The 11946-nt window shown below is 45.5% G+C and overlaps 2 protein-coding genes across 9 annotated transcripts in view; both read left to right on the top strand.

The window, feature by feature from the left end:
- The window catches only part of Slc25a30 (solute carrier family 25, member 30), a 24331-nt gene extending 19520 nt beyond the window's left edge, over window positions 1-4811 (top strand). The window contains exons 9-10 of one of the 2 annotated variants that reach the window (XM_087586205.1): window positions 1518-1598; window positions 2209-4811. In XM_087586205.1, coding sequence (XP_087442331.1) covers window positions 1518-1598; window positions 2209-2250 — 123 coding nt within the window. In that variant the 3' untranslated portion in view covers window positions 2251-4811. 2 annotated transcript variants of the gene reach the window in all.
- Window positions 4812-11291: 6480 nt separating this feature from the next.
- Cog3 (component of oligomeric golgi complex 3) overlaps window positions 11292-11946 on the top strand; it is a 51245-nt gene continuing 50590 nt past the window's right edge. For 6 of the 7 annotated variants that reach the window (XR_015638112.1, XR_015638113.1, XM_087586202.1 and 3 more), the window contains exon 1: window positions 11292-11563. Coding sequence is in view for 3 of the 7 variants with exons in the window: in XM_087586199.1 (XP_087442325.1) it covers window positions 11390-11563 (174 nt within the window). In the remaining 4 variants the exon portion in view is untranslated. 7 annotated transcript variants of the gene reach the window in all.

The following is an 11946-nucleotide window of genomic DNA, read 5'->3' as shown; positions in this document are numbered from 1 at the left end:
ACAGGCATGTGCCATCTCACTGGGTTTTATGTGGTTCAGGGGAGTGAACCAGCCTGGTGGTGGCTGGACAAGGACCATCTGGGCTCCACTCCCACTCCTCTGGTATTGCTTTAATGAGGCAAAGACAGGAGACATGGGATGCAGATGTGCTATGAGTGCTGTCTTTATCAAAATTGCTTATTTGTTCCTGGCTTGTTTAGCAGCCCAGATGGCATGGAAGCTATCGGTCTGTACTTAAAACTAAGTCATATTTAAGTCTGATTCTTTCTCATTGAGTTCCTGTTTGCCTGCTTTGGGAGGGGTTGGTCCTCTCTGTGTGCAGCGATTGGCGTGCAGAAGTCTCTAAGGAACAAAGAGACAGAAAAGGCCTCTAATCAGTCCTTCTACATAGGCTTGTCTTTTGTTTTTGAGTAAGCTCGTAGTGTATTTCATTTTTCTCTGTTCTTTGATTAAAGCTGATAACAGTCAGCGGTTCTCTGTAATATCAAGTGTTTGAGTAGAATTAATGACCAAGAAGAGCCCAGCCTTCTGCACAGCCCCTGATGGTTTCCATTGCAAGAATATTGTAGTCTGTAAATGGCATCATCCAAAGCTCGTCCAGTCCACTCAAGCACTTGCTTTTTCTACGTGCTCTGCATCTAGATTGGACTAGGTCCTAGGAAATTTCACAGACCAGTGACTGCACTTCCCCATCTCCTGAATCCCCTGCCTCCAGCAGCCAGTAGGTAGTTCCATTAGCAGCTGCAGTCCTCCTGTGTTGGACATTAACTTGGCAGGCACCACACATGGGCTGGTTATATATTCATCAGCACTACCAACCTTAGGCACCATGGGTTGTGGGTGGTGGGAAGGTGGTGGCCGGAGAAGCAGCGTGGGGATATTCCTTGCCACAGCTAAGTTGGAAAGGCCACAGTAGCAATCTCAGGTTTTCCCAAGCTCAGTCAGAGACAACTTGTGGGATCCAGTTCTAGCTTCCACCATTTAGGTCCTGGGGGAAACATCCTCAACTTTTGGATTTAATTTTAATGAAAAAGTATATTGGTTTGACACATTGTAAATACATTTGATATAACTAGAAAATGGGTCTTGCCTCAGGGTTTCTATTGCTTTGATGAAAACACCGTGACTAAAACTCAAGTAAGAGGGGAAAGGGTTTATTCGGCTTACACTTTTAGTCCACTGTTGGAGGAAGTCAGGACAGGACCTCAGGTAGGGCAGGAACCTGGAGGCAGGAGCTGACTCAGAGGCGATGGGGGGGGGGGTGCTGCTTACTGCCTTGCTCCCCATAGCTTGCTCAGCCTGCTTTGTAGAACCCAGGACCACGAGTCCAGGGATGGCACCACTCACAATGGGCTAGGGTCTCCCCCATTGAGCACTAATTGAGAAAATGCTGTAGATCTCATGGAGGCATTTCCTCAACTGAGGCTCCTTCTACTCTGACAACTAGTTTATGTCAAGTTGACACTTGAAACCAGGCAGTACAGAACTTAATGTTGTTTTGTCTTCTTTTTTAATAGACATGGAAGAATGAAGGGTTTTTTGCTCTATATAAAGGGTTTTGGCCAAACTGGCTGCGCCTTGGTCCTTGGAATATCATTGTATCCTTTTCTGTTGTGGTCGATGTAGACAGGGCTGCAGTTAGGTATTGTAGCTTGTTTCTATTTATGTTGTAAAGTAGAAGTGAGGTTCTTTTGAGTACCTCAGATCATAAGAAATAGCCACTCCATCTCTAGGGGGTGTGAGGTCTCATTCAGCACTGAGGCTCTTAGTTCAATGGTGTCTCTATTGAAAGGTATTGATTGTCACTAGGATCTGCTGGAGGAGTTCACGGTATTTGTGATTCCACAGTGATGCGGTTGTTGTATCCTGTGGTCCTGGGGAAGGATGTGGGTCCATCAGTGTACAAGCCTGCTTCCTGTGGGGTGCTTACTGACCACGGCACACCCCAGCACTGTTTGATTAGCATCCAGGTGGCAGGTAAGGAGGGGCAGATGTCATTCCTGGGGAGTCCAAGGTGATGGGGTTTGTAGGTCTCAGGTCTGATCTCTCTATTTTGAATTGACCTTGGGCAACGTCTGTGGAGACAGCCCGAGACTCTCAGCGTGGAGCTAAAGTGGACTCGTGTTCTTGGCAAGCTGACAGCAGGCGTTTGCCTGTAGAGAGGCTAAGTTGTCTATTGGGGTTGGCAGCCTTAACCCACAACCGCAGTTCTTTTTGACTTACGAACAGCTGAAGAAACTGGACTTGTGACCACACAAGCCATTGTTCTGACAAACTGACTTTCACTATGGTAGAGCCTCCTGTGCTGCTTCTGGCTGCTTCTCACTCCACAGCTCACCACAGCTTCTGGGACAGGAGCAATGGATGAAGACCCGGTTCTTCAGATTGTCGAGTGTTGGTGCTGGACGCCTTTCGTCTGTGCTCAGAGATTAGAGCGCAATAGCACCCACTCGCTGGTGGTTACCATTGAAGTGCCCTTTGACATCCGAGATAATCAGTGCACATAATACATCTTTCTTGCCGTAGAAAACCTGCAGGAAATCAGAACCGTGTGCCGCTGCCTGGAGAGCAGCCTCGCTGCCTGACTTCCAGCTGTGAACGGCAGCTGCTCTGAGGAGGCCCCTGGAGTGGTGGAGTAGTAGTGTTCCTCTACCATTGAGAGCTTTAGTTTCCTGTCATCTGAAAACATTTTACATCTGGACTTTTATCCCCCAGACCTGGACAGTTTAGCGAGTAGGTCTTTAGCACTGCTTTATAATTCCTGTTTGGGCAGGACCTTTCACTTACGGAAAGACAGACTCGACCTTTGTGAGGTAACGGTAACCGTTTGCCCTAGGATTTTTTTTTTTTTTTTTGGTAGCAAAGTTTTTTATTTCCATACTGAACAAATGGAGATAATCATGCTTTGTTAAGTAGGGGTTACATGAAGGAAAAACTGCAGAGGCTGCTGTGTGAAGGATGAGTGTGTTTACATCTGTCAGTCAACAGTTGGCCTACCATAGGGCTCTCCTGGTCCTGGTGACCAAAAGCCTTTGCTAAATAAAGAACACTGCAGGAGAAATATTTTTTAGTTGACTACTGAATCGAAGAGGTGAGGCGCCAGAGTTCGAATCTTTATATTGAGGTGAGTTTGTTAAAAATCAACCAGCCAAACAACCCTTTACCTGAGGTTTTCCTAGTTGATTTCCTTGAAATTAGAAAAAAAAAAGATTTGTTTTCTTCCTTCCTGTTTCATTGTTGTGATGTTGGCGATCAAACCCTTGTGTGTTCTGGGTGTCTTCCCCACACTGAGCTCCACTCCAGCTCAAATCGATGGCCTGTGCGTCTCTGTTTATCTCCATTCGGATAAGAGGTGTATGACAACAGTCCTCTACCTGTTTTTGTTTCTCCTGAGACTGATAAAACCTCTTACCCTTTCCAAAGCAACAGCTGTCTCTAAGAGCCAACAGCTTTCTAGAAGGGATCCCGTGCTTTCAGGTGGGCCCTGTGAAGGCCGCATTCTCACTAAAGGAGGCTCTAAGTCGGTGCAGTGCCCAGTGCATTCCCGAGTGCCCCTTCCTCCTGGAGGCAGAAGTATGCAGGTTTTCCCTGAGAGTTGGGCACTTTGTCTGGCGTAGCATTTCAACTTGACTTTTTTTTTTATTTTTTATTTATTAATGGTTCCTTTGAAAAACAGTTTGTGAAGCAGGATTTTGTTTCTAAATGTCCTCAGAGAGCAGAGCGATTGGTGGCTTAAAGGCAATTCCTTTGCACGCCATTAGGTGGCAGTAGAGAGTCTGAGCGGCTGCGGGCCTGGCTCCTAGTATTATGAGTTAGAGACATTTTTCCTTCTGACCTGAACATTCCGTTGAAGTGATAGACTCCAAAGCATTCTCTCTTGAGTTGAAAGGATTCAACTTTTTCAAACCACTTTTTAACAAAAACATTTTTTTTATTAAAATTCTTTTCTTTATCCTTCCTTCCTTCCTTCCTTCCTTCCTTCCTTCCTTCCTTCCTAATTTTTTTCCTCCAATTTTCCAAGACAGGGTTTCTCTGTGTAGTCCTGGCTCTCGCTCTGTAGATCATGCTGGCCCCCAGCTCAGAGATCTCCCTGCCTCTGCTTCCTGAATTCTGGATGGAATTTAAAGTGTGTACCACCACCAACTGGCCAAAACAAACAAACAAACAAACAGCCCCAAAGAACAACAAAACCACTTTACTTTTTTAAGTTTGAAGGTAATTTCTAAAGTTTAAATGGGTCCATTTTGAAGCTCGTGTAAAGAGTGGCCATCAGACAGTATTATCAATTTATTCAAATTATGTCTATGTCTAAACCTGGATAAAAGAAACCTAAATTTCGCCGTAAAACATCAGCATATTTCAAGGCAAATTTGCAGTATTTTAAGACAAGGGTAGTGTCAATTTATTAAGTGCCTTATAGGACAGGGTCTTACCCTGCCTTCTTCTCTCTGGAGTTAATACGGTTGTTGATATTTCTAACCCAGAGACAACTTAAAGCACTTGGTGATGTGGGTGTGGCTGTAACACTTCACCACCTGTCATTTTCCTCAAGTATGGTGAGACCATTTCAAGTTTTTGTGGCTGAGTCGAAGGAAATTGTGTTTGTGTTGTTACTGCTGCTCTGTGTTGCTGGTCGGTAATGTGAACAATGGCTCCTGTTCTCTGTGTTTATTTATGAGCTATAAAACTGTATGTACCATGTAAAGAGTATACATTTTCCACAAGCTTTTCTACTTCAAGCTCTTTATACATTGTTGGACTGTGTGGCATAAACCTTGTTTCATTTAATAAATGGAAATAATATATGATAATATGGCTTGCGATTATTTCAGATGCATGGAGAGATTTAGACAAAGACCAAAAGGATCCAGAAGGCAGGGGAAGAAACAGTGACTGTGAAAGTGGTCTCGGAAACTTTTCTCTGCTTGGAGAAGTTCCTGGGATCACCTTACTCTTTGTTTTGTCCTTAAGAGATGGCCCCCTTCCTCCACCTCCATCCCCACGTCATTTTGTGAAGTACTCAACATTCACAGCCCCAATCATAATCCCTCAGTCCTTCATCCAGTGCTAGGAGATGCTAGAAGCAGGAGCTTGGGTCGTTGGTCAGGTGGACTAGACAGGGACATTCGTTTCATTGCACACAACAAAGTTAAGTATGAAGTGGGCTAATTAACTTCTGGGTTACTTAAAGGATTGCCCAGATGCCCGTCTTCTTAACATTTGAGCTACATATAACGGTTTGTTAAGTCCTGGGTAGAAGAGGAAACTTTGCTTGTTAATAGGTATGGTTTTCAGAGCAGTTAAGTTTCACAGGGAAATTCAGTGAAGGTACCCATTCCCATGCTTCCCCTCCTTCCTGTATCATCAGATCCTGATTAGAACCGGTGAGCCTGTGCTGACACACCATGCTACCCGTGCCAATAGCTTCTTATCTTATCTTAGCTCTTGGTGTTTATGTTACACATATGTGTAATGTTATGTATCAACCCTGTGGCATGACCCAGACTTGTCAAGAGGCAAGATAGAAAGATGAATAAAAATAAGATGTGGGGTTGGGGATTTAGCTCAGTGGTAGAGCGCTTGCCTAGCAAGCACAAGGCCCTGGGTTCGGTCCCCAGCTCCGAAAAAAAAAAAAAAAAGAAAAAAAAATAAGATGTGAGAAGAGGAGAAACCCTTCACCCTCAGCTCTGGTTCACGTTTCCTGCCATCTGAGTCAAGAGAGTTCAGCACAGCAGATAAAGCCAAGCTTGTGCCTATTTCCCTAAGGCGTTAAACTATGAACCGCCCTCGATTAGGGCCAACTGGTTGTGGTCTTGAGTTTAGTTGAGTTAGTTCTGCTCTGAGCTCTAAACCCGAACTGCGCGTCCCAGACAAGCACTGTACAATCTCACTTACAGTTTTTGGTTTTTGGTTTTGTTTGTTTTGCCATTATTCATTTTGTGTGTGTTTGTGTGAAAGAGCTGCTTGTGTGCCACAGCACCCGAGCGGGGCTCAGGGGACAGCTCGTGGACATCACTTGTCTTCTTTCACTGTGTGAACTCTGGGGATTGAGTTCATGTCATTGACATGAACGTCATGACGTCATGATGTTGATGTCATGGCGGCAATTTTATTCATTCTGCTTTGTTCAGGAATTCCTTTTCCTGAGGAAGCTGCCCCATCTCTGTATAGTTAAGGATCTGGCATTACCTGAATAGAGGTCTTTATTTAGGCAGTGGGAGCCCTCGGGCTACCAAGTGTCAGTAGTTAGCTGTGCTTCTTCACTACTTCTGACAGCGGCACTGGTAGAAGAGTGGGGGAGTGAGTACTTCCTTCTGTAAGAGATGGAATGCCATGCCCTTACATGGGTAACTTCTTGTAAAGGTCAGGGAGACTTGTTAACTGTCTGCTGGTGGCTCTCAAATGCCTCCGAACAGTGGCATTCTCGCTTGGGTTGTCGCACCTGTTAGACACATTCGGCCTCATTAAACTGTCAGCAGGGGAAAAGCGACATTGGCCAAGGATTTAGATGCTATGGTGGAGGCACATGCCAGGATTCATTGTCGAGCTGACTATCCACATCTTCTCTCTTCACAGTCTGTGACAACAGAGAAGACAGGGATAGTACCTTTGTCTCGGGCCCTTGGGAGCCACCCCTTCCCCCATGGTCATGACAGCATTGCACTCCATGTGGCTATACCTTTCACGTTTCGATGCTGTTGTGGCCACTTACTTTATTTAGGAACCAGAGACTGACCACTGCCTGGTTTAATACCCATTACCCAACGCTCGAAGACTTCTAGGAACTTAGGGGTGGTCACAGCTGGTGCTCCAAGCTAGGCTCAGCTTCCTGTCCTCAATAAACCAATTAAAAGAACCGAAACAGCTGGGGGTAGGGGGGGTGGGGAGGGGGTGGGGAGGGGGATGGTGGTGGCTCATGCTTTTAATTATGGCACTCCGGAGGCAGAGGCAGGTGGATTTCTGAGTTGGAGGCAAGTTTCAGGACAGCGGTGGCTATACAGAGAAACCATGTCTTCTAAGACAAACAAACACCCAAATGAGAGGGCTGGTGAGATGGCTCAGTGGGTAAAGATACCAAGGCTCTAATGCATTAGTTCTCAACCTGTGGGTCGAAACCCTTTGAGGATTAGGTATCAGATGCCCTGTATATTTATATTACAATTTATAACAGTATCAAATTACAGTTATGAAGTAGTAATGAAATAATTTTATGTTTGGGGGAGTCCCTACAGCATGAGGCACTGTATTAAAGGGTCAAAGCATCAGGAAGATTGAGAGCCACTGATATAGTGACTCCCAGAGGTAGGAGGAAGGGTGGCCATTTTTCTCCTGCAGGTGGTCTAACACAAGTTGATCTGGTCCAGCATGAAGCTGATGGCAGATGTATGTCATGAAGCCCTCATCCTGCTCCTGCCTCTACAAGCAGGACCAGGGCACTGTGGGCTCCTGTGAGGCCAGAACTCTGACTGTTGTACAGAAAGCCTTTCTACAGACCCAGGCTTCTTAATTCAGCAGCCACAGTGAACTTTTCCTCAGCGTCACTATGTACAAATCTTCATGCCACTCGCTCCCTTGCACCTTGGTTGAGGTATAATTCAAGTACACCCAATATGTAAGTATCTTACATACAGTAGAAACAAGGACTTTGATCAGTTTTGGTAGATGTGAGATTACTGCCACATCAGGTCACTTCTGTCACTTCAAAACCCACAGATCAGGGGAGTGGATTTCATATTTCAGAAGCCTTTGCAATCATAAGGATGGAATCCAGGATTTTGAGCATCTGTTTTTTTTCTTAATACTTACCAAGCCTGGGGGCCGGATGGACTAAAACCATTCCTTCTTGCTGAGTTTGGTTCATGGTGACTCAGTGACACTCCAAGATAGATGGCGAGAGCAGGACGAGATGGAGATGCTGAGACCACATGACTGTGCAGAGACATGACCAGGCCCCAGTTGTTTAGCTTATAAGTCATTTGAGTCATTTCAACAGGAACTTCCTTACTGAGGCCTATGGTCTTCCCAACTATGGGCTTTTAATTGGGTTGATAATCAGATGGAAATCCCCTCCAGTAGAGTGAAACTTAATCCAATAAGAAATCAATTGATTACTCTCTTCCAGTTTAATTTCTGTTCCTGTGCTAAAACACCCTGACCAAAAGCAAGATAGGAGAAGAAAGATTTATTTAGCTTACACTTCCAGGTAACAGTCCATCACTGGAGGAAGTCAGGGCTGGAATTTAAGCAGGAACTAAATGGCAGGAATCATGGAGAAATGCTGTTCTCAAGCTTGCTCACAGACCCATGCCTAGCTAGCTTTCTTATATACCCCAGAACCACATGACACATGTGCTGAGTACAGTGGGCTGGGCTCTCCTCCATTCAGTGCTGGGGAAGAGTGCTCTGAAGCTGGGCTCAGTGACTGAAAGAGTAACTTGGCATATTCTTTATAAGACGATTATCCCTGGTATTAGTTACAGTCATGGGAGGTAACACATGGGAGTTACCACAAAACTGACTGGAAGACAGAGAAGAAAATAGAGGGGAGACGGATGGGGGTGGGCGTCTGCCAATTCGGCCAATAGGATCATCTGTTATTTCATTTTTTCTTAACTATTTTGCAATCATTTTATCAAAAAAAATAACAGCCTTCCTTTCTTTCTTCTTTCCTTCCTTCTTTCCTCATCCTTCTTTCCTTCCTTCCTTCTTCCCTTCTTCTTTCTTCCTTTATCCTCCTCCCTCCTCTTCTTCTTTGGCTTTTTAAGACAAGGTTTCTCTGTGTGGCCCTGTCTTGTCTGTCCTGGAACTCACTCTGTAGACCAGGCTGGCCTTGAACTCAAGAGGTCCACCTGCCTTGTCTCCTGTCTTGTCTGTCCTGGAACTCACTCTGTAGACCAGGCTGGCCTTGAACTCAAGAGGTCCACCTGCCTTGTCTCCTGAGTGCTGGAACTAAAAGCATGTGCCCAGCTGGAACTTTATTTTTTATACCATTAGATTTAAAAAAAAATTTATTTATTTTAGGTATATGAGTACACTGTCACTGTCTTCAGACACACCAGAAGTGGGCATCAGATCTCATTACACATGGTTGTGAGCCACCATGTGGTTGCTGGGAATTGAACTCAGGACCTCTGGAAGGGCAGTCCGTGCTCTTAACCGCTGAGCCATCTCTCCAGCCCCAGATTTGTAATTCCTATTTTGAGATACTTTTGTTGTTTGACTTTGACAAGTCTCTCATTTTGTGGCCCACACTGGCCTCCAATCCTCCCGCCTCAGTCTCCAAGCTGTAGAAATCCCTTCGTCTCTGCCTCCCTGATGGTGTTATTACCAACACGAGCTGCCATACTCAGCTTTCTTGAGATAAATTTAGACTTCAGAAAGGGTCCAGAATTTGTATAAAGAGTTCATGTGTGTCTTTCATCCAGTTTGCCTACTGTTATCATCTTAACTAACCATGCACAATCAAAGCTGGTGATTTAACATGGGCACAGCACCACTGTCTAAATTACAAACTTTATTAAGATTCTATATTTTATTCTATAGTTTCATCAAAATTATCCTTTCTTCTGTTCCAAGAATCAATCCAAGATACCACATTGCAATGAGAGGCCATTATTCATTAGTCTCCCCTATATAACAGCTCCTTGGTCATTCCTTATTTTGTGGTACTTTGAAATTCTTTTAAAGATTGGCTTTTTATTTAAAAATTTTATTTATATGTGTGTTTGTGTGTGTGCCACATATATGTGGGTAACCAGAGAGGCCAGAAGAGGGGTTTGGAGCTCCTGGAACTGAAGTTTCAGGTGGTTATGAGCTGCATGTTGTAGGGGCTAAGAGCTGAACTGGAGTCTTCTGAAAGATCAGCACATTCCCTAGCTGCTGAGCCATTTCTGATCTTTTTGAAGAATATTGTCAGTGTTTTATAGGATGGGTATCCATTTATGATTCTTTTTTATGACTAGAATTAGGTTTGTATTTTTGGTAACAATGTCATGGGAGGAGTATCATGCTCTCAAAACATCAAGCGTTTTCTGATGAAGAGCTGTTGAGTTGATCACATGGTCAAGGTTGTATCTGCTATTATAAGTTGTTATTCCCTCAATTCCCCCCTTTTTATAAGTCAATCTTTTTAAAAAATATTTATTTATTATGTATACATCATACAGCTTTCTGCCTGCATGTATGCCCGCATTCCAGAAGAGGGCATCAGATCTCAATACAGATGGTTGTGAGCCACCATGTGGTTGCTGGGAATTGAACTCAGGTCCTCTGGAAGAGCAGACAGTGCTCTTAACCTCTGAGCCTTCTCTCCAGCCCTCAATCCCCCCCTTTTTGAGGTAAGGTCTTGCTATTAGCCTGGGTTGTTCCAATTTTCCTGCCTCAGCCTTCCAAGTACTGGGCTTTCAGGAGTGTATCATCATGCCTGGCTTCCTCCTTTTTATTGGTAAATATCTTGCGAAGATTACCTGGAACTATGCAAACTGCTGTTCTGGAACTTTTGCCAGTTCCTCAGTATCCACCCTTTTACCTTGTCTGCTACAATTATGACTGGGATGTCCCAGTGATGACTTTCGATTTTTCCCAACATTTTTTTTTTTTTTTAACTTTTGGTAAGGTTGAAGGTTGTCTCTCATTTTTTTTTTACCCAATATTTGTTTATATTTATATATTCAATTTATATACTTACAAAGTATACTTATTCAATTAGGTAGGTTTGATCTAATCTTATTTTTTTTAGCTGTTCAAATGTGTATCATGATTTAAATGGCAGAATAATTTTTGCAGTTTCATGTTTGGAACGACAGTTATTGACCAAGTTCTTCAATGTTAGGCATTTAGGGTTTTTTTTCCCAGTTTTTTTGATATTATTGAGGTTTGATATATATGTCTTTGAATTTGTGTTTCCACAAACTAGCTTTCTAACGAGGAAGTTGTATGTTTGAAAACTTTGTGCTCTTGGTTGCTATGTCAACATGGAAAGCACCCATAACCCATCAGACAGGAGAGAAGATCTTTGGAGTTCATCAATTCCCCTGTTGGATGACTTACAACTTGTTAGAAAAAAAAAGCCCAGAACATCACATTACAGTAAAGTTACTGATATTGAAGAAGAGGCTTCCGGTAGGGACAAGCCTATTTCCGCCCATTCGAGTCTCCTATCCCTCTAGCCTGAGGTATATCCCAACCGGAAATGTTTATCCTCGGTCGAAAGCCACGTCTGTTCTGGCCTCGGTCCCGCCCCCACGCTGTGGAAGCGTTTCCGGGGTCAGGGCGCTCGGGCCCGCCCCGCCGCGGCTGCGGCGCTGGAAGCCCCGGTCCTCCCGGAAGTTCCCCGGCTCTGCCTGTCGGGCTCCGGTTCTGCGTTGCTGAGGGGCCCAAGGCGGCGGGGATGGCGGAGGCGTCGCTGCTGCTGCTGCCCGAGGCGGCGGCCGAGCGGGACGCCCGCGAGAAGCTGTCTCTCTGGGATCGGAGACCCGACTCGATAGCGCCGCTGACAGACAGGCAGACGGACTCGGTGCTGGAGCTAAAGGCGGCAGTGGAGAACCTGCCGGTGCCGGCCGAGGTGAGGCGAGGGCGTGGGTTGCTCCCGGCTTCCTGTCCTGTGCGGGGATCTGGCCAGTCCCGAGCCACCGTGGCGGATTCAGCGGGAGGGCCTACGTGTGTCCTGCTGTCAGCCTCGCATTGCTCGCGACCCGGGCTGGCCCTGCCAGGGTGCGTGGACGTCCACGCGAGGGCGTAGCCCTCCCCCAGCGGCGTGGGACGGTTGGCCTTAGCCTTGCTCCGGGCTTCTTGCTCCTGGTGGCCCCGTGTCATAGTGTCCTGGTGTCATAGGATGCCCTGCTCTCTATCAGCCTGGGGTGCTGTGCTCCGGAGTCCAGCTAGTCTGTGTTAACTGCATCCTGGAGTCATTTGGCTGGCTTCTCCCCAGGGACAGAGGGGCACTTA

Source organism: Rattus norvegicus, chromosome 15 (genome assembly GCF_021556685.1).
Source record: "Rattus norvegicus strain SHRSP/BbbUtx chromosome 15, alternate assembly SHRSP_T2T, whole genome shotgun sequence".
Taxonomy (NCBI): Eukaryota; Metazoa; Chordata; class Mammalia; order Rodentia; family Muridae; genus Rattus; species Rattus norvegicus.
This window is presented reverse-complemented; position numbering and strand designations above follow the sequence as displayed.